The following is a 22530-nucleotide window of genomic DNA, read 5'->3' as shown; positions in this document are numbered from 1 at the left end:
CCTAATTGTTAGGTATTATAAGGGCAGCAAATTGTTTTGCTACTGCTTTATTTCTCTTCCTTGGGCTCTTGAATAAATTGGATTGTTTTGGGTAATGAGGTTTTAGTGGTGTGTTTGCTGCTCAGGCAGCAAAAGTGTCTTAGCCCAATCCTGGTTTTCAAACTCTGAAAAGAGAACTGTAGCAGCTGCAAGTGGTCCGAAGACAATGTAACCATCGACATCATTATCCCAACATTTTCAAAATGTATAGCCCCAGCTTCTCCAGAAGAGGTATTGATAGTAATTTACCTCTTTCTACACCAGGATTTCCATTATTGCGTTGGCAAGGTATTTGTGGTTAAACTACAGGGAGATTTAAGTACATCTGACCTTGAGCTGGAACATGCTCATCCTGCAAAACAGATCTTTGAAATGGTACACAGATGGACAGTAGGCTACAATCCTTCTATGATCATCTCCCATCCCCACATTTTTCCCATTCCACAAGGCAGCACTACTGTTGTGCACATTTGAATTTGATAATATGATTCGGACAGACAGTAAAAACACCCACCACTGCAGTGTTTGCATTTGGCCAGGTAAGTCCAGTCACAGCAAAAAGTGTTCACAAAACAAGGGTGGATGTGCAGTAGCCTTCACAAAAACAAGATAAGGTCCAAGAATTCCATATTAGAGGCTGATTTATCTCTTTTCCTTTATAACACACACACACAGGGCCAGTATGAGTGGAGACCGGGATGTTTTAATGGCATGCCACTAAAATCCAACACCCTTCTCTTGTCAGTGCCTCGATGTTGACGTTGGAGCCATCACAGCCGGCTCCAACTCTTCCTATGCTTGGTTTGATCAGTACATTCTCCTCCATCCATAATAGAGTTTGCTCACCAAAGTTTTAATTATGTTTATTGAGTTGGCGAGAGTGTGCATGGACAGCATCCACGAAGGCACCCACATGTTCTGGACTCATGTCGGGGTAGAGGCCATGGCCCAGATTCGCAATGTATCTCTGTGTGCCAAAGCCTTCCAACATCTTTTTCACCTGCTCCCCAATCTTCTCCTAACAAGAAACACAAATTAGATGACAAAGTTTAGGAAAGTTAGACCTTACTTCATAACTACTACCTTCTTGGAAGCTCAATCCAGACAGCTTTGGGATCCATTTTGTCCATTGTTTGATAATTAGGAGGATCCCATGTGCATGGACATTCCCCATACCCACCTTTTCCTCATTTGCCATGTCATGCCACAGGCAAAACAATGGGCTGAAACTACCCATAGTTTGCATCTAACCTTACTTTGAATCTATGCTTTGAAAACAGTCTGGATTATGACTAAGCCCAGTTTGCCCACACTAAAAAAGTTCATCAGGCTCCTAACTGCAAAATTATCAATTTGTGATATCATGCACTTGTATATAAAGGTACTTATCCTCAAATGCACTACAGGCAACAGCATTGCCAAGTGCTTTGCCAGCTTTGTTAACCTGCCACAGCTGGCAAAATGTCCTGTGGCTGTCCTTTGCTTTCACCATCCAAAAGCACAGATAGCATTTATTGTGCAAAAGAGTCTTATGCGCCAGTTGCTTTACCTTTGGGGCATAGAGAGCACATGGGTCCAAATTCCCTTGTAAGGTAATGTCCTTTCCTATACGTTGGCTAAAATAGAAAAAAGTACATGTATTAATAGAATTTACTTAATGGAATTCATTGCAACAATGTGTGCTGAAAGTTGTGAGGTCAGCAGGCTTTACAGCAAGGAGCTAGGACAGCCAAAAATGGTTGCACACCTCTACTAACCAGATGCTAGGGACAAACTGGGGACTCCCACCTCCAACCCATTTTTCTATACAGGTTCCAAAGATAATCTGGCTAATCCCAGTTAGAATGCAGATTTTATTATATTGGGTCTCGGCAGCAAATGATCATTTCCCCTCCATAGCCTCTAGCCTTCCTTTAGCTTCTGAAGCACATGGCAATCTGTTCTATCTACTATATAAGTAAAGTAAAGGTTTCCCTTGACATAAAGTCTAGTTGTGTCCAACTGGGGCGTGGTGCTCATCTCCATTTCTAAGATGAACAGCTGGTGTTGTCCATAGTCATCTCCAAGGTCATGTGGCCAGCATGACTGCATAGAGTGCCATTACCTTCCCACAGAAGCATTACCCATTGATCTAGTCACATTTGCATGTTTTCAAACTGCTAGGTTGGCAGAAGCTGGGCCTAAGAGTGGGAGCTCACCCTGCTCCCCGGATCTGAACCGCCAACCTTTTGGTCAGCAAGTTCAGCAGCTCACTGCACCACCAGGGTGGCCTCTATATCTACTATATAGTCTCATTCTGACTGATCTTCCTGGGAAAGAAGGCATTCAAGGGCATGTCAAATACCTATCTGTAGCATTGCCTCACTCCAACCTCTTTTTAAAAAAAGAAGCATGTGCCTGTTTTTCAACCACCTCGTGTGAGTAGGGAATGTGGCTTTTCCTAGATCAGAGTTGGAGAATTGTGATCCTCCAGGTCAGGCTTCCTCAAACTCTGACCCCCCCAGCTGTTTGGGCCTCAAGCTCCCAGGATTCCTGACCATTTAACAAGCTGGATAGAGCTTCTGGGAGTTGGAGGCCCAAAAAACCGGAGGGCTGTAGTTTGAGAATGCCCGCTCCAGATGTTGTATTGCTGCTCCCCACACCCTTTAATAGGTAAGATGATTGGACTAATGGAAATTGGGACTGAGGAACATCTGGAAGCAGGCAAGTCTACCAGTTCCGTTCTAGAAAATACCCAATAAATCAGTGGTTCTCAACCTGTGGGTCCACAGGTGTTTTGGTCTACAACTCCCAGAAATTCCAGCCAGTTCACCAGCTGTTAGGATTTCTGGGAGTTGAAGGCCAAAACATCTGGGGACCCACAGGTTGAGAACCACTGCAATAAAAGGAAGTTTGTCCCCACACCAGAATGGACTGAGCAGAGTATCTGCTGTTACCACAGTGCCCTTTCATGTAGGCTCGTGATTTTCCACTGCTTTAGTGAATTGCACTAATGTGATTAGATATACATTAAGGGGAAAGTGAAGAAGTGTGACAAAGGGGCAAACAAGAATGCATGTTAGAAACGCTATAAACGGTAAGCTCGCATTGCCCAAAAGGATAGCTTCAGTTTCTCACCGAGCATCCTCAGGATGGATTGTCCAGTCCAGGCCGATCACATCATACCCAGATTGTGCCAAGTCCTCCAGTGCATAGTGTGCATCCTTGGCAAAGATGATCTGGAAAAGAAGAAGGGATGGGACAAGTGAGCAGAATAACACTGTGGGCAGAGCCATACAGACAGGTGGCTACAGAAAATCAAATTATCAAATTACAGACACAATCAGAAAATGTATTTTCTGTGATTCTTAGAAAAGCAGTGATTCTTCCATTTTGTGTCTCCCAAAAATGGATAGCTATTTTTTAAAAGCTCTATAATACACAAGGCCTCCATCTGTCTGTTACCATAGAAAATGGAGTGTTAGCAGGCATGGGCATAGTGGCCTTTCAGGGTGAGGAATGCTGAAAGGCAATCCAATTTGCTGTAGCAGAGCTAAGGACTAGATTGGTGAGCCACATTTCAGAGCAGGATTTATAAAACAGAACTCCACACACCTTCCAAATGTTGCAAATCTGAACTGGCGAGAACCTGAATTCACTGGGTCTGGGGACAGAAGAAGCACCACTCCCTGTTCCCCTACTGGAAAATTATGAGGATAAACCCAGCCATTCCAATGAGCTTCCTGGTTTTTTGGGTTTTTTTTTCATGTCAGGAGCAACTTGAGAAACTGCAAGTTGTTTCTGGTGTGAGAGAATTGGCTGTCTGCAAGGATGTTGCCCAGAGGACGCCTGGATGTTTGATGTTCTACCATCCTTATGGGAGGCTTCTCTCATGTCCCTGCATGGGAAGCTGAAGCTCACAGAGGGAGGTCAACCCACTCTCCCCGGATTCAAACCGCTGACCTGTTAGTCAGCTGTCCTGCTGGCACAAGGGTTTAACCCACTGCGCCACCAGTCTTACATTCCTGGTAAGAGGTGATGACTGTCATGTCAAAAATAAGCTTCCACAGCTATAAAAAGGACACTTATGCACACACACACACATACAAAGGAAAAGGGATACAACACAAGTGTCCAATTTTATTGGATCCAGCCATGAGTACTTTACTACCAGGATGGGAATCATGTAACCACCAAGGCCACTGTTGGTGGCCTCTGCCCCACCAGACACCCCCCTCCAAATTATAAAAATTGAAATAAAGAAAAGCATTGTGACTCTTGAAAGCCCTCTGGAGTGTTTATGCAATTGGACAATGATTTTAGTAAAGAGATGCTGAGGATCTAGTTTTTACAGATCTTATTGTTTCTTTTATATTACATGTTAAATGTTGAATTTTTTTTATAATTGTTTTAATTGTATTTTAGTAAGGAGATGCTGAGGATCTTGTTTTTACAGATATTATTGTTTTTTTATATTACAGTTTAAATGTTGAATTGTTTTTATAATTGTTTTAATTGTATTTTGATATTTGTTGTGGCATTGAATCGCTGCCGACTGTGAATCGCCTTGAGTCGCCTCTGGCTGAGAAAGGCAGTATACAAATGAGGTAAATAAATAATAATAAATAAATATTCTCATTTTAAATAATAGGACACCAACTTCCCTTTACTATGACAAAAATGGCAGCAGATTTCTGAGCTGGTTGGGGTTTTTTTCCCCATTCGAGAAACTGCCTGGAAGAAGGAAATTGTCCACTTACTTTACTATAGGTTTGAACAGTTGGGGTTGCTCTGTTGTGTGGCTGCCTTCTAGTGGTAAAACAGAAGTAAAACAACTCCGGGTTGCGGTGAATTTTCCTAGCTGTATGGCCATATTCAAGAAGCATTCTGTCCTGATGTCTCACACACATCTATGGCAGGCGTCCTCAGAGGTTGTGAGGTCTCACAACCTCTGAGGATGCCTGCCATAGATGTAGGTGAAATGTCAGGAGAGAATGTTTCTGGAACATGGTCATACAGCCTGGAAAACTCACAGCAACCCAGTGATTCCTGCCATCAAAGCCTTAAACAACACATAAAACAACTCTGCTTTGTTTTGCTTTTTTAAGAGATTGGACATAGGATCAATAGTGGAGTTAGGAAGGAAGAAATGGTGACAGCAGACACCTTTTAGCATGAATGTTAGCAGCTGGGCCTCTTCCCCAGGAAGAGGACAATGAATGGAGTTATGCAGAGAAAGGCATGCTTCTGGACTGTCAAACCCTAGCCAATATTTTCATGTGTTTTGTACTAGTGTAACTAGTAGCTATGGTACTGGAAGTATGGTCTCTAAATATGTTTAAGAAGGTACCTAGAATAATCTTATGCAACAGTTGTTTCACATATCCTAAAGGCAGCAAATAGCCACAGCATTGTCCAACTAATTCAATTGATTGTCTCCTCTTTGTTGCCTATGGTTCCATACAATTATACTGGCAGAAATGTATGCTGAGTTGGCTTCAAGTTGGATGGCAGACCAACTTTTGAATCAGTGAGTATTTGCAGTTGCAAATGAGGTAGACTTACTTAAAACAGTCACAGAAGGCTTTACTCTATGGGCTCAACTGTTTCACAGATAGATACTTGACTTCCTGGGATCGTTGTACTCCATACTTGGAACCCAGTAGAGCCTCCAGAGCCACACAGGCAGCAGCAGGCCAGGAAGGCAGGCCTTCTCCGCCACAACTCAGGCTGCTGCACTTCCGGGGTCCCTGTCCTCCATGTCCTCCACTGGACGTAAATATTTTATATTTTTAATTAATATTTTCAAAAACCCACGAAACAGTGAATCCACTAAAAGCGAACTGTGAAGCAGCGATGGAACACTGTATACACCTTGAAATTGCTAGGCCATTAAATGCTAATCAAGGAGGCTAATTGAAACATTCACACCTGCCTCAAACAGACAAGAGTTCATTCTCCCACCCTGGACATTCCAGATATATAAACACCACTTGCCTAGTTTCCAACAGACCTCACTACCTCTGAGGATGCCTGCCATAGATGCAGGCAAAACATCAGTAGAGAATGTTTCTGCAACATGGCCATACAGCCCGGAAAACTCACAACAAACTGATGCTGCTATTGTCATTCTCATAGTTCTTCCAAAGCCACATATAGTTGGCTGCTGTGGTAACACAATACTGGTCTAGGTAAGCTTTTGGTTTGATCCAGCACAGCTCTTCTTACACTTATTAATAATTTTTTCTGGGAAGTGTATTTTAATGGCCTCACAGCCTAGTCTTTATGGGAAAACCAAATGGAGTGCCACAGTTTCAAATGTGTGATAATTATATTTAGGATGAAGTGAAAACAGTCCTTCCAGAATGGGTGGTTAGAAGACCAGCTGATGCCAAACATCTCATGAAGATACCAAAGGGAGAGGCCCTGTCTCTTACCAGAGGAACTACAGGCATGGCATTTTCACGCAGCTTAGTTTTCACTCGCTTGGCAATAGACTGAATATATGGGAGACAAAATTCTGAAAATTGTTCCGGTCCCAGATGTCCAGCATGGGACTCAAAAAGCTGCAGAGCCTGCCAAGAAAAGAAAGGAGTCAGACTTACAATGTTATCTCTAGATAGTCCCTTCTATTACTGTCCTTTTACAAAGAAATAATGCTTTCCAATGTGACCTTTCTCTGCAGAAGAAAAAAAACCTCTATAAAATGATACAAAAGCTTTCAACAGTAATGAACTCTACATTTAAATTGTCTCAGGAGTACTATGCTATCATGTGACCTAAATATCCTGAATATAACTTCAAAGTCACTCAGCCAATATGACCAGTAAACAAATTAATGGAGTAGGTGCTAGGAATCACAGTCCAAAATAATAATATCTGCACTAAGATATTCTAGTATCTATTGCTTGACAAATTTGAACTGTTTTTCTGTACTAGTACAGCAAAGCTTTAGACTTACAGGTGGAATAACTTTCTTCTCTCACTCACCTGAGCACCTGCAGCCACCTGCCCTACCAGGTAATCCACAATCACATCAGCTAATAGTGTGAGCAGGCGATGGCTGGCTTCAGGATGACGGTACAGCCAGGCCTTGGCTTTGGCCATTGTGTTGGAGCCGCCACCTTCAATCATATAGGACATCAGTGTCCACTGGAAGGCAGATAAAAAGTAGGAAATGAAAGCAAATATGAAGACTCAGTGCCCCTCCACACCCAAGCCACTCTCAAAATCAGGACCGTTTATTTTTGATGCGACACTCTCCTCTGACCAGATAACATGTTTATTGTGGAACCATGCTTCTCACACATGATAGATTTTACACAGACCAGTAACTTGAATAGTTTTAAATGATAATTCCTTTTAAAGAGGTCACCCAATCTCCACCATCACCAAAAGCATTAAGTATCCCAATATGTTCTCTTGCTCACAGTCACTTCCCAATTTTAACAAGTGCAACCAGCTAAATGTAGGCATGTTATGGATTCTGAACCTTTTTAAAATACTTACGTTCATACAAAAAAGTTTTACAAACTTGGATTTTGTATCTACCACACAATACCGTATATACTTGAGTATAGGCCAAGTTTTTCAGCCCTTTTTAAGGCTGAAAAAGCCCCCCTCAGCTTATACTCAAGTCAAAATTATTTAATATTTTTATTATTATTACATTTACTATTTTACTCCATTTATTCTTCTTATTATTATATTTACATTATTTTACTCTATTATTTTTATTACATGTATTATTTTACTCCATTTATTATTATTATTATTATTATTATTATTATTACATTTATTATTTTATTCTCTTTATTATTATTGGAAGGATACATAAGCACATTTACATTGAAGAAGGTTGGAAGTCTTATCTTAAATTACAGTTTTATGTAAATATTCAAAAACATTTAACCTACTGATGCCTCAATTAATGTAATTTTATTGGTATCTATTTTTCTTTTGAAATTTGCCAGTAGCTGCTGTATTTCCCACTCTTAGCTTATACTCGAGTTAATATGTTTTCCTAGTTTTTCGTAGTAAAATTAGGTGCCACGGCTTACATTCAGATTGACTCCCAGAAGCTACTCATTCCATAAAGATCAGCTTATAAAGTTGATGGCTGAGCAGCAGGTTGAGCACGGAGAGTGGGACAATTAAACTGGAAAAGGACAGTACAACCCCCACCCATGATTTCAGTCGCCCACATCTGAAAAAATATGTCGTCTCTACTATTTTTTTTAGGTCATCCAAGTGATTCTATGGTTTACCTCTGCTGGAAGTTAGCATACAGTCATCCTAGAGAACCTAGAAAATTCCTAGAAGTCATTAATTTCAATAGGATCTATTATCTAGTCTCCTGTTTCCACAGTAAGCTGAGGAATGTACACCTCCATGAATATGGAGGTTATATTATACAAAATATACAAGTATACTGTGGCACTGTCCTCTCTGCAGGAGTACCTCTCAACCTTTTAATGTTCTAAATATTTTGTGATGGTGGTGGTACAGGCATCCTCAAACGACCCCCCCCCCCCTCCAGCTGTTTGGACCTCCAACTCCCAGGATTCCTGAGCTTCTGGGACTTTTGGAAGTTGGCAGCCCAAAAACAGCTGGAGGCCCACAGTTTGAGAATGTCTATGCTAGTAGGACTTGGCTTTAACACAGTCAATCATGGTTCAGATAAAGTATAAAAGGAGGCTGCTGTAGTGTGAACAGAATATATCAAAAGGCAGCGGCTTGTCTCTGATGGAATTCAGACAGGGTTTGAATCTTAAGCCTGCAGGATGTTGAGCTGACACAGACAGGATTCCGAACTAATAGAGACAGAGTATTGGATTTGAGGAAGAAAGGAAAAGTACCTATGCTTTGAGGGAGGTTGAATAATAGAATATTGGAGGTTATTATATTTTTCCACCGAGTTTGAAACAGCTATTGGAATGGCTACTAGTATATGTCTTTGGACTGTGTGATTTTAAATAATTATTTTAAGTGATATGTTTTAATTATGTGTTTTTAAAGTATATGTTGTTTTATTTTTATATGTATTCAAAGCATCAAATTGTGCCTTTGCTGTGAGCCACCCTGAGTCCCCTTCAGGATGAGAAAAGTTGAGATAGAAATGGGGTAAACAAATAAGTAAATAATATTGTTGTCACTTTATACCTACCTCTGCTTCTTTGGAGTCAGGCCACATACACAAAAACTAAAGGACTCACATAGCACAGCCATAAATCCACATTTAAGGGCCTCAATAACCCAATTCAGCAAGAGAATAATGGGGGAAACAAGGTCAGGCGAGTGGCAGAATTGCAAGGGATTGGAGCTCTGGAGCCAAACTGTGCAAAGGGAATAATCCCACCTCTGGTGGGGTAACCATTGAAAACTACTTCCCTAAAAAGTTCATCCACCACTACAGAGCAATCCAATGCAGAATCCACTTTGCCTCAGGTAGCCTTCCTTCAGCACAGCAGCATCTACCAGGCATTTATCAAGATTCAGAGGAACAGTTAGTCTCCTATATCTATGGGTTCTGCATTCATGGAGTCAACCAATCAATGCTCGAAAATATTTTTAAAACTTTCCAAAAAGTGAACTTTAACTTTGCCATGCACCAAGAACTTCGCTGATGTCTAGGCATTCCTTGCTATAGCTTTCCGGCATTTCACTGATCCCTAGGGTGTCTAGCACTCCTTTGAGTAGCCATTTTATACAAGGGATAGCATTAATTTGACCACTGTATACTGTGGGACTTGAGCACCCATGGATTTGGGTATCTACGGGGAGTTCTGGAACCAAGCCCTAGTGGATACTGAGACTCACTGTATACATTCCCAAACAATTGGCACTTACTGGAGCGCCAGAGAAGCCAATCAGAGGCACCTTCCCTTCCAATCTGTGCCGTGTTAATGTGATGGCCTGGAAGACATAGCCCAGTTCTGCTGCCACGTCCACTTTCTGGCGAAGCTTCAGTAGGTCCTCCACACCTTTCAATGGCTCAGGGAAGGTGGGCCCTTTGCCAGGCACCATCACCACTTCCATGCCTAATGCCTGGAAACAAAATAAGATGTGATAAGATACGACTTTTCCAGACTGTGTCACATGTGTAAGGACCACCATCACCAAGGACTTGTATAAGCAACATACCTGTCACTCCAGCATCTCTTACCTGAGGCACCACCAAGATGTCTGAGAAAATGATGGCAGCATCAAGAGGAAAACGTCGCAAAGGCTGAAAAGAAAGACAACACAACACACAACAATGAGGGACTTTGTTAGAACTTGAATAGGAAACTACTAAGGAATATCAGGTGCAGTAGGCAGTATTTCAAAGGAAGGCAAATTGTAACCACCTGAGTATTTTTTGCCTATGAATTGAAATTCTTAGGTTAAGAGATAACTTGAAGATACATGTTTTATTTTTTTCCAAGTCAAGTCAGAGGTCATTAAAGTCAAAACAGAATAAGACTTTTCTTTCATGTCAGGACTGCAAGTCGCTTCTGGTGTGAGAGAATTGGCTGTCTGCAAGGATGTTGCCCAGGGGATGCCAGTAACAGACATCTCATAAGAGAAACACTCAAAAGCATTTTTTTCATGTCAGGAGTGACTTGAGAAACTGCACATTGCTTCTGGTGTGAGAAAATTGGCCATCTGAAAAGACGTTGCCCAGGGGACACCCAGGTGTTTTACCATCCTGTAGGAGGCTTCTCTTATATCCCCACATGGGAAGCTGGAGCTGACAGATGGGAGGTCACCCCACTCCCTGAATTCGAACCGCTGACCTTTCGGTCAGCAGTCCTGCCAGCACAAGGGTTTAACCCACTGTGCCACCGGGGGCTTCAGAAGACAACAAATTTAGGATAAAATAAATGGCAGATTTAAAAATGAACACTTTAAAAGAGTCTAACGTAATGTTTATAGCTATACTGTCAAACAGACAATGAACACCAGAAAAAATATTGACAGGTAGCATAACAAAGTGAGAGAAAACAGAAGGAAACTTTGTATAAACACAATATTAAAAAGCAGGTGGAAGAAATCTTAATGCTGTCAGCATTGCATAAAAATGCCTCACAGGCAAACAAAAAGGAACATTAAGATATTAATAAATGTTTCAAAGAGTAAGACAACACTGTTTTGGAAAAAGATTAATAAACATTACTAAAACGGAAATATCTGAAATGATGTTTTAATACAGGAACATTAATAAAATACATGGAAGCGCTAGAATAACAAAGGTGAGGAAATGTCAAAAGTGAAGAAGGGAATCTATCCAAAACGCACACACATTAGAGCAGAGTAAGAAAGTGTGAGAGAAGTATGAAACGAAAGCACACTGTACATATGTGACTTCTTTGAGCAGAAACAAACAACGGGGTGGAAGATGATGATGATAATAATAATAATAATAATAATAATATACTTTATTTATATTCTGCCATATCTCCTCAGGGGAACTCAGGGTGGATTACAGTACACATATATGGCAAACATTCCATTATAGAGTTAACAAAGACAGACATTACAAAAACAGGGGTAGTGGCTTCCCATCATTTTCCATCTCCGGTATCTGGAGGCTGTGCTTGACTCCAGTCACAGGGAGGGGCTGTCACTCCATCTTCCATGCCGAGGGGCTTTGTTGCTCTTAGACGTTCTCCCGATCAAATTGCTGGCATGTCCGCATGGGTGCCTTTTATTATCTCCCCACCAAAGCAGTACCTATTTATGTACTCACATTGCTGTTTTTTTCAAACTGCTAGATGAGCAGAAGCTGAGTTGACAGCAGGAGCTCAAACCAACCCGGACTTGAACTGTTGACCTTTCGATTGGCAAGATTTTCTGCAGCTGGTGCTTTAACCCACTGTGCTAAAACCCAGATCAGTGCATCTGGGTGCGTATCTACACTTAGAATTAATGCAGTTTGACACCAGTTGTAATTTTACATGGTCTTGGGTTTCTCGACCAAAGAGTGCTGGTGCCTCACCGAAGTACAGTTACCAGGATTCCATAGTATTGAACCATGGCTGTTAAAGTGGTGTCAAACTGCATTAATTCTACAGTGTAGCCTGGGTTTTATGCCTTTCTGTGTTTATTACATACACACTCAATCAAGAACCAATTGGCCCAGTTCTCATCATTATGACTAGCTCTCAATTGTCTGAATAATTTCAGAAGCATGGAATAAGTATGGAAATGCAGTGACATCCCTCACTTTCTTTTTAAATATAGGAATAAATGTTGTCGTGTTCCTTTCATTCCCCCAACAATTTTTCTCCCTATGCCTAGTCGTGGGTTAGTCATGTTCTACAAGATATATATCCTTTTTCTCCCATGTAATAATTTTCTATGGCACTGTAATTTAATTTGCAGTTCAAATGTACAGGCTGGTGTTGGAAGCTGATCAAAACACTTGCAATGTGTGTTTCTTAACACTGAATTTTTGGGGAAAAGATACACAATAAGAACTGTCTGATTTTATTATGCTGCTTTATATTGTTGATTTTATTCATTATTTCATATTTTTTATGATGTATTTTGTTATTGTGTGTCTATTATGTTGTATTATTTTGGGCCTGGCCTCATGTTAGCTGCCCCGAGTCCCTTTTGGGGACATGGTGGTGGGTTATAAAGATTATTATTATTATTATTATTATTATTATTATTATTATTATTAAGCACATTTACCTAAAGTATGCATCATGAACTTCTATCTCTACCCAAAGGTAATTATAGCACAAATTTCCCTAGGGTGACAGAATAAAAACGTTCTTCTCCCATCCACAATATTTATTCACAGGACATACCTATCTCTAGTCATTGGCTGAACAGCAGAAATCATTCTTATGTCTAACAGGCAGATGTGGACAAATATACCATACTGCTCACCTGCAAAGTGAGTTCACAACATGTCTCTGGTGACCGACAAGTTGCAAAGAAATCCTGAGCAGCTCGGGTTTCACGGAACTCTGCAAAAAGGCCAGAAAGTTGAGAAAAAGTGGAAAGAATGTCCCTCAAAGGGCATTAAATCCTAGAGGAGAAGGGCCTCAAAGGCAGGAAAAGGCTAGCTAGGTCAGTAACAGACATCTCATAAGAGAAACACTCAAAAGTATTTTTTTCATGTCAGGAGTGACTTGAGAAACTGCACATTGCTTCTGGTGTGAGAAAATTGGCCATCTGAAAAGACGTTGCCCAGAGGACACCCAGGTGTTTTACCATCCTGTGGGAGGCTTCTCGCATGAGAAGCTGGAGCTAACATATCAGAGCTCACCTTGCTTCCCAGATTCGAACCGTCCTGCCGGCACAAGGATTTAACCCATTGAATCACCGGGGGTTCCACTAGTCAAGTTTCTGAAGTGTAAACATATATCAATAAATGAAAAAATTAGGATGGTTCATGCCATGCTATGGAGCCCCTGGTGGCACAGTGGATTAAACCGCTGAGCTACTGAACTTGCTGATCAAAAGGTTGCAGGTTTGAATCTGGGGAGTGGGGTGAGCTCCCGCAGTTAGCCCCAGCTTCTGCCAACCTAGCAGTTTGAAAACATGCAAATGTGAGTAGATTAATAGGTACCACTCTGGCAGGAAGGTAACAGTGCTCCATGCAGTCATGCTGGCTATAAGATCTTGGAGGTGTCTATGGACAACACCAGCTCTTTAGCTTAGAAATAGAGATGAGCACCATCCCTAAAGTCAGACACGATTGGACTTAATATCAGGGGGAAACCTTTACCTTTACTATGTCATGCTATTTCCATGTATGGTTGTGAAAGCTGGACAGTGAAGACAGCTGACAGGAAGAGAATCAACTCATTTGAAATGTGGTACATGAGAAGAGTTTTATAGATACTGTGGAGTGCCAAAGGACAAATAAATTGGCCTTAGATCAAATAAAGCCTGAAGCCAAGAAGTCAATGTAACTAATTTGAGTTTGTCATGCTTAGGACATATCATGAGAAAACATGATTCACGAGAAAAGATAATAATGCTTGGTAAGATAGAAAGCTGTAGGAACCAAGGAAAACTGTATTCCAGATGGATGGACTCAATCAAGAAGTCACAGCCCTGCAAGGTCCGGGCATGGCTGAAGGTGATAGAGGGGTCACTATAAATCAAAGTCAACTTGTTGACTCTTCTTATATTCTAATACTTTCCATATAGATTTTAAATTTCTTCTATACTAATTTTGAAGCCAAATAATAAGAGTGAACAATGTACTTTTAGGTTCTGACATGAGGACATATTTCTCCTTCCTCACAAACAATTTTCTGAAAAATATCATCACAGGTTTTATGGTTGATGCACCTCACTAGGACAAATAATGGCATGAACAACCCTAAGAACTGGCACTAAGAACACTGCCTAAGATCAGAAGGAATATTTTTTTAGAGACTATTGAGCCAGAATGGCGAGGGATGATGGGAGCTGTGTTCCCCACCTAGACGACCACAGGTTTTTTTGCACTTCCCTAAAGCTTCATCCACCCAATAATTTCACTTACCTGGGAGGTACCTTCCTGCCTGTCTCATGCACCAAACTGGGGTGTATTCTGTCTCTTCCCCTTGTGCTGCGCGGAGGAAAGAATCATTCTTAAGTTCGGGGAATCCTGTGGGTCTAATTAAGAAAAGCAGAGAGTTAGCACAAAGCGGATGAGGAAGAACCATGTTAAGACTCATAGTTAAGACTCATAGTTAAGAACAGGGGTGAAACAACAAGAAGTGAGAAAAATCCACCCATAGGAAGGAAAATTCACTTTTGAAAGAGTTATCCTGGGGAAAAGGGGTCTCCACTGAAGCTGTATCTCCCATCTTTGTTTCCACAAGAAGCTATATTTTTCAAAATCCAATTGTCACAGATAGAAAAACAAACAATGGAGGGGTGTTAACCCTTCCCCATGCTATCCAAAGCTCTCTCTCTGTGTGTGTGTGTATGTATAGAGGGAGGGGTTGGAGGTACACTTAAAATGTATCTGTTCCAACTTACATAAAAGTTCAACTTAAGAACATGTCTACAAAATTGATCTTGTTCATGACTTGGGAACTGCCTGTATCTCTCTTTGTGGGTGCATCTATGTGAAGAATCAATGCAGCTAGACCTCACTTGAATTGCCATGGCCCAATGCTATGGAAGTTTTACTTGGCTTTTAGCCTTCTCTGCCTAAGAGTGCTGGAGTGTCATCAAACTATAACTCTCAAAAGTCCGCAACATTAAGCCATGGCAGTTCAAGTTGGGAAGGAAAGGCCTTTGGCTGATTCACAAATACTTTTTATGATTTTCAAAATTAATCCCTGCTTTTTAAATGATGATCTTCAGATTAATCTCTGTTTTTACTCCTAGACCATGAATTCTGCATGTGATACCCATTCACTGGGCACTAGGGTTGCATCCACACTGTAGAATTAATGCAGTTTGATACCATTTTAACGTGGATCAATATTATGGAGATTAAGATCATCTGGGGAGGCCCTGCTCTCAGTCCTGCCTTCTTCACAAGTGCAATTGTTGGGAATGAGAGACAGGGCCTTCTCAGTGGTGGCCCCTCAGCTGTGGAACTCCCTCTCTAGCAACATCAGATCAGCTCCTTCCCTCCTCCCTTCAGAAGGAAAATAAAAACCTTGATCTTGGACCAGGCTTTCGGAGACTAGTGTACTGCAATATAAATTGGATTATGTGCAATGATTATGGAATCGGCCTTGGACAACAATCTTTGAATGGTGTGATATTAATACGCAATGTAATTTTTTAAAATGCTTCATTTGTATTAATTTTAACTCAACTGATTTTAAGTTTTTAATATCTGTATGTGCTGCAAAACATTGAATAAATGCCACATGTAAGCCGCCTTGAGTCCCCTTCAGGGTAGAGAAAGGTGAGATATAAATAGGGTAAATAAATAAAAATAAATAAATAGAATCTTGGAAGTTGCTTTATAATTTCTTTCACCTTTCTGCCAAGGAGTGCTGGTGCTTCAGCAAACTACAACTCCCAGGATTCCTTAGCACTGAACCATGACAGTTAAAGTGGTGTAAACCTGCATTAATTACACAGTGTAGATGCACCCAATGTCACATGCAAAGAAGTTCAAAACTGAAGGTGCTTTCCATCTTAAGAACAGACAGGCATCTCGAGCTCTGAGGATTACCTGGGAAGGAATCCCACTGGAGCATTGCGGCACACCCAAATACCTGGGAATTACCCTGGAAGGACCAAGGCATTGACATCTCCGGCCCATCCCCTGTTTGGATATCAACCAGCATGCCAACACCTTAAATCAAGAAATAGTTTTCTAAGATCCATAGAGATACTCGCAGGAACACCTCAGCACGCGAGAGTTCAAAAGTGGCAGGCTAAAACATGGAACCTGTATCCATGGCTGATACCAAATGAGAGACTCCCTCCTGGGCACACAGAAGACTGATTAACTTGGAAGTTGCTGAAGGGACTGCGCTCTGGCACCACAAGATGCAGAGCCAACTTTAAGAAATGGGACCACAAAGTGGAGCCCACGACATGTGAGTGTGCAGAACAGCAAACCACATATTACAATACAGTCTGAGCCCTACCGCATGCACAGTGGAGGACCTTCTTATAGTGACACCAAAGGCACTCTAAGCAGCCAGCTACTGGTCAAAAGACATTTAATTTAATGCCAAGTTTTAAAACTTTGTATTTTTAACACATTACAACTGTACCCTTGGTGCGCTCCTGATACGATAAAATAAATAAATCCATAATATTATTCAGTATAATTAGAACCTGTCAACAATTACTATATTTACATATGGGTTCCATTCTTGTCTGAATGATACATTGTGCTTTGCCAAAGGTAAAAATGGATTAGCTTTTCCATTTTTTTCTTTGAAAACAACAGGCGAGGAAAACCCACAGAGGCCCAGCCCATGAATGGTCACTGATATAAAATTATCAGTAAACAACAGAACAGTTTCCCTGCATGATCGTAGGACAACAAAGTGCTCGTTGGGTTCCTTGAGGAAGGGTTGCTTGAGCCAGAAGGTTGCAGTATTTGCAATCTAAAGTAAATTATTAATAAATATTGGTTCCTGTAGTTCTTGGGTTTTTTTCATTCTTGGATGGGTTTCTTTTTAATTTCAGAACATACCAGGATATTCTTTTCTCTTCTTGTTGTCACTTTCTTTACAATCGCCATGCTATAGTGCAGGTGTAGGCAAACCTGGGCTCTCCGGGTATTTTGAACTTCAACTCCCACCATTCCTAACAACTTCAGGACCTTTCCTTTCCCCCCTCAGCCACTTAAGTGGCTGAGGGGGGAAAGGAAAGGGCCTGAGATTGTTAGGAATAGTGGGAGGTGAAGTTCAAAACATCTGGAAGGCCCAAGTTTGCCTAGGCCTGCTATAGTGCATCAATGAAATGGTACTGTAGCACTACACTTTGCACTATGTTTCTCTAGTCATGTCCGAACCTGGGGGTGGTGCTCATCTCCATTTCTAAGCTGAAGAGCCGGCGTTGTCAGTAGACACCTCCAAAGTCATGTGGCCAGCATGACTGCAGGGAGAGCTGTTACCTTCCCATAGAAGCAGTACCTATTGATCTACTCACATTTGCATATTTTTGAACTACTAGGTTGGCAGAAGCTGGGGCTAACAACAGGAGCTCACCCTGCTCCCCAGATTCAAACTGCCAACCTTTCAGTCAGCAAGTTCAGCAGTTTCACCTGCTGCACTACCAGAGGGCCCTATCTTTCTCTAATGCATTTAAAATGGGTTGCTGTGAGTCTTCCAGGCTGTATGGCCATGTTCCAGAAACACTGCCCACATCTATGGCAGGCATCCTCAGAAGGTGAGGGATCTGTTGGAAAATAAGTATGTGAGGTTTATATATCTGTGGAATATCCAAGGTCTTAGTTTTCAACAGACCCCCACAACCTCAGAGGATGCCTGCCATAGATGTGGGCGAAACATCAGGAGAGAATGCTTCTGGAACATGGCCAGAAGCTTGGAAGACTCACAGCAACCCATTGATTCCGGCAATGAAAACCTGCGTTTAAATTGTTAGAATTCAGGGAGGAGGAAATTTACTCTTCCAACTAGAGGACTACATTATGTCACCGGGTGCATCTAAATGACAAAATTAATGCAGTTCAATTCTACTTTGAGTACCATGGGACTTGTAGTCTTCCAATTTGCTGCAGAACTATGGGAGTTGCAATTTGCAAAACTACAAGTCCTATAGTTCTTCAGCACTGAGCCATGGCGGTTGAAGTGGTGTCAAACTGCATTTATTAGACAATGCAAATGCATCCTTGGTGGAGCCCCCGAGAAACTGCATAGCACCAGACCAAGTATCTGTTATCTCTCTCAGACCTGCTTACTAAGACTATCATTGTGGAAGAAATGTATTGGTAAGATAAACACACCAAGGAGCTTAAAGTGCTAAAAACAGTTTAATTCTCTGTATGGCCACTATCCTGTGTATCCTTTGTATGGTCACAGTTTCACTGGGCTGCGTTTACTCCCAGGAAAGTGGGCATGAGATTTCAGTCCAAACAGTCCTCGATTTAGACAGAACCCTTCAAAGTCTTTAAACAATTCCCTTCAAATAGACAGCAAGTCTATCTAACTCCTGTGCCACCTATCGGCATGCTTCCACTCCTATATACAATGTCTCTTCTGCCTTTAATAACATGCAGTAACAATGCTCAAGTGGACAAAGCAAGAGATTGATATGACTACTTCCCTATGTTGACAAACAGAAAGTACACAATTGTTAAATATTTCCCTAAATAATAACGGGTACTGTAAATATAGAGCCTCCAGTGTGGCAGCGGGTTAAATCACCAAGCTGCTGAACTTGCTGATCAAAAGGTCAGGAGTTTGAATCTGGGGAGCAGTGAGCTCCCGCTGTTAGCCCCAGCTTCTGCCAGCCTAGCAGTTTGAAAACATGCAAATGTGAGTAGATCAATAGATACTGCTCCGGTGGGAAGGTAATGGTGCTAATACAGCCTTGCCGACTATGCAATTGCTTGGGCTCCCTGGTGGCACAGCAGGTTAAACTGCTGACCTGCTGAACTTGCTAATCGAAAGGCTGGTGGTTTGAATCTGGGGAGCAGGGTGAGCTCCCGGTTTTAGCCCCAGCTTCTGCCAACCTAGCAGTTCAAAAACATGCAAATATGAGTAGATCAATAGGTACCGCTCCAGTAGGAAGGCAATGGCGCTAATGCAGCCTTGCCGATTATGCAATTGCTTGGGCCCCTGGTGGCATAGCGGGTTAAACTGCTGAGCTGCTGAACTTGCTGACTGAAAGGTTGGCAGTTCAAATCCGGGGAGCAGGGTGAGCTCCCACTGTTAGCCACCGCTTCTGCTACGTAGCAGTTCGAAAACATGCAAAAATGTGTAGATCAATAGGTACTGCTGCTGCAGGAAGGTAACGGCCCTCTATGCTGCCATGCTGGCCACATGACCTTGGAGGTGTCTATGGACAACGTCGGCTCTTCGCTTTAGAAAATGATGAGCACCATCCCCCAGAGTTGGACACGAATAAACTTAGTGTCGAGGGAAAACCTTTACCTTTACTGTAAACTAGCTAACATCATGTTGCATCTACTCTGATAGTTTCCCCTTATTTAAATATTTTTTATTTAAATGACTGATTTGAAAGTACTGGTGTCTTGTTGGAAGTTGGTCCCATGATCCAAACTCTGTGGATCAATTATACCAAATGATATAATTGATCTAATTATATCCATTAGCCCCAGCTTCTGCCAACCTAGTAGTTCGAAATGATATCCCTTATATAAAATGGCAAAAACCAGGATTTGCTCAAGACCTGGTCAAATTACAGCTCTCATGACAGCTTAAGTGGAGTCAAGGTGCATCATTTCTACCGTGCAGATGCACCCATTGCACTCTCTCTCACTCTCATGCTCTCTCCCACTTCCTGCTACTCACGCAATCGGCCCGTTCGTCTCCATTCTGTCTGTCCCTCTCCTGCCAGGGCAGTGGCTCCGCCCACAACAGGGAGGGAGGGAAACTCCACTAGCCACGCCCCTTTTCCGGGTTCCTTCCTGGTCCCTTCTGATTGGTCCTTGGAGGGCCCACCCCCTTCCCCCACTTTGGGTAGAGAAAACAGAAGAGCATTACCGTAGTGCACGTTGTAGAGAACCTTTCGAGAAAGAGAGAGAGAGAAGGGGTCTGGCCAAAGGAAAGGTCCCAAGGGCTATCCCGCTGGGATTTGAAGGAAAGCCATAAAGCAGGCACCCTCAAACTGCGGCCTTCTATCTGTTTGGGCCTCCAACTCCCAGAATTCCTGAGCACTGGACAAGCAGGCTAGGGATTCTGGAAGTTGGAGGCCCAAACAGCTGGAGAGCCACGGTTTGAGGGTGCCTGCCACAAAGGCTATATATCCTGTTGAATTAATGGTACTGTATCATGGATCAAAGCTATGAAATCCTGGGAGTTGCAGTTGTATAAAGTCTTAAGTGTCTCGCCAAATTACAGCAATAGCATTGGGTCATGTCAGTTCAATTGCATTGATTCTATGCAGGCCTGGGCACACTTGGGCCCTCCGGGTGTTTTGGACTTCAACTCCCACAATCCCTAACAGCCAGTAGGATTTTTTTTTTCATGTCAGGAGCAACTTGAGAAACTGCAAGTCGCTCCTGACACACAAAAAAATATGGTGTGAGAGAATTGACCATCTGCAAGGACGATGTTTTTTGATGTTTTGCCATCCTTGTGGGAGGCTTCTCTCATGTCCCCGCAAGGGGAGCCGGAGCTGACAGAGGAAGCTCATCCACGCTCTCCCTGTATACAAACCTGCAACCTATCAGTCTTCAGTCCTGTCCATTTCATTAACTGGACTTTAGTCTCCACATCATAGTGATGGACCCAGCTTTCATTCTGTGTGATCAGTCTGTTGAAAAAGTCCTCCTGGTTTCCATGGCACATTGTCAATAGAGCCTGAGAGCATTCGACTGGTTTCTGCATCTGGAAAAGTGTGAGCAGCCAGGGATCCAGTGAACGGATACCTTATGCATGTGAAGATGGTCTTGGATGATCTTTTCCATGGACCCTACGCTAATCTTGACATTTTGGGCCAGGTGGCAAATGGTTATGTAGTAATTTTCCAAAATGGTGACCTCCACTTGCTGCATGGTGTGTTCATCAATACCAGAGTGCGCTCACCCTGGAATTGGAGCTGTTTGCACCAAAGTCTGACCACATTTGAATTGATGATTCCAGTTCTTGACTCCATCATATGATGGGGAATCATCACCATTAACCTCTTTCATCTCATCAAACGTCTCCTTTGAATGCAATTTTCCTGCTTCTTGGCAGGGGGTTGGATTGGATGGCCCATGAGGTCTCTTCCAACTCAATGATTCTATGATTCTATGTGTGCGGCCTTTCAAGTAAAGGGTTAGAAGGCATGATCATCAAGTTTGTAGATGACACCAAATTGGGAGAGATAGCCAATACTCTAGAGGACAGGAGCAGGATTCAAAACAATCTTAACAGATTAGAGAGATGGGTCAATACTAACAAAATGAAGTTCAACAGGGACAAATGGAAGATACTCCACTTAGGCAGAAAAAAAAATGAAATGCAAAGATATGGAATGGGGGACGCCTGGCTCGAGGGCAGTACATGTGAAAAAGATCTTGGAGTCCTCGTAGACAACAAGTTAAACATGAGCCAACAATGTGATGCGGCGGCAGGAAGCCAATGGGATTTTGGCCTGCATCAATAGGAGGATAGTGTCTAGATCCAGGGAAGTCAAGCTACCCCTCTATTCTGCCTCAGACCACACCTGGAATATTGTGTCCGATTCTGAGCACTACAATTGAAGAGAGATATTGACAAGCTAGAATGTGTCCAGAGGAGAGCGACTAAAATGATCAAGGGTCTGGAGAACAAGATCTATGAGGAGTGGCTTAAAGACCTGGGCATGTTTAGCCTAAAGAAGAGAAGGCTGAGAGGAGATATGATAGCCATGTATAAATATGTGAGAGGAAGCCACAGGGAGGAGGGAGCAAGCTTGTTTTCTGCTTCCCTGGAGACTAGGACGCGGAACAATGGCTTCAAACTACAAGAGAGGAGATTCCACCTGAACATGAGGAAGAACTTCCTGACTGTGAGAGCCGTTCAGCAGTGGAACTCTCCACCCCAGAGGGTGGTTGAGGCTCCTTCTTTGAAGGCTTTTAAGCAGAGGCTGGATGGCCATCTGTTGGGGGTGCTTTGAATGTGATTTTCCTGCTTCTTGGCAGGGGGTTGGACTGGATGGCCCAAGAGGTCTCTTCCAACTCTAGGATTCTATGATTCTAAAGGAACTGGATGACTGCTCTGTATTCCACTGGGTCCATTATCAAACCTCACACCACTTCAGCACCTGTCAAATCAAGACCGTTATCAGTTCAGAGTTGAAAATTGGCACATAACCTATAGAGACTTATATCATGACACATGCACAGTTTCAGCATCCTGTGATAAATAGAAGTGGGTCGGGGGAATCCTTTAGGAACGCCCCTGGTATGTGCAAGCA

The 22530-nt window shown here is 42.3% G+C and overlaps 1 protein-coding gene across 1 annotated transcript; it reads right to left on the bottom strand.

The window, feature by feature from the left end:
• Positions 1-722: 722 nt before the first annotated feature.
• Positions 723-20044, bottom strand: UROD (uroporphyrinogen decarboxylase). The gene is made up of 10 exons (XM_060773404.2): positions 19938-20044; positions 14513-14625; positions 12901-12980; positions 10184-10246; positions 9868-10065; positions 7009-7170; positions 6456-6593; positions 3157-3257; positions 1589-1655; positions 723-1057 (listed from the first exon to the last, which is right to left on the bottom strand). Exons 1-10 carry the CDS (start codon positions 19958-19960, stop codon positions 893-895), a joined length of 1110 nt encoding a protein of 369 aa, XP_060629387.2. The 5' UTR covers positions 19961-20044; the 3' UTR covers positions 723-892.
• Positions 20045-22530: the final 2486 nt, after the last annotated feature.

Source organism: Anolis sagrei, chromosome 4, assembly GCF_037176765.1.
Source record: "Anolis sagrei isolate rAnoSag1 chromosome 4, rAnoSag1.mat, whole genome shotgun sequence".
Classification (NCBI taxonomy): Eukaryota; Metazoa; Chordata; class Lepidosauria; order Squamata; family Dactyloidae; genus Anolis; species Anolis sagrei.
Note: the sequence above shows the minus strand (reverse complement) of the source record. Positions and strands in the feature narration are given on the sequence as shown.

What these genes read in the sequence shown, in the direction of transcription:
- UROD (XM_060773404.2), bottom strand. Translation starts at nt 19,960, where the DNA reads ATGGAGACGAACGGGCCGATTGC. An exon ending in GGCAGGAAGGTACCTCCCAG is followed by an intron (nt 12,981 to 14,512) that starts GTAAGTGAAATT and finishes GCCTTTTTGCAG; the next exon opens with AGTTCCGTGAAACCCGAGCT. An exon ending in ATCCATCCTGAGGATGCTCG is followed by an intron (nt 1,656 to 3,156) that starts GTGAGAAACTGA and finishes TTTCTATTTTAG; the next exon opens with CCAACGTATAGGAAAGGACA.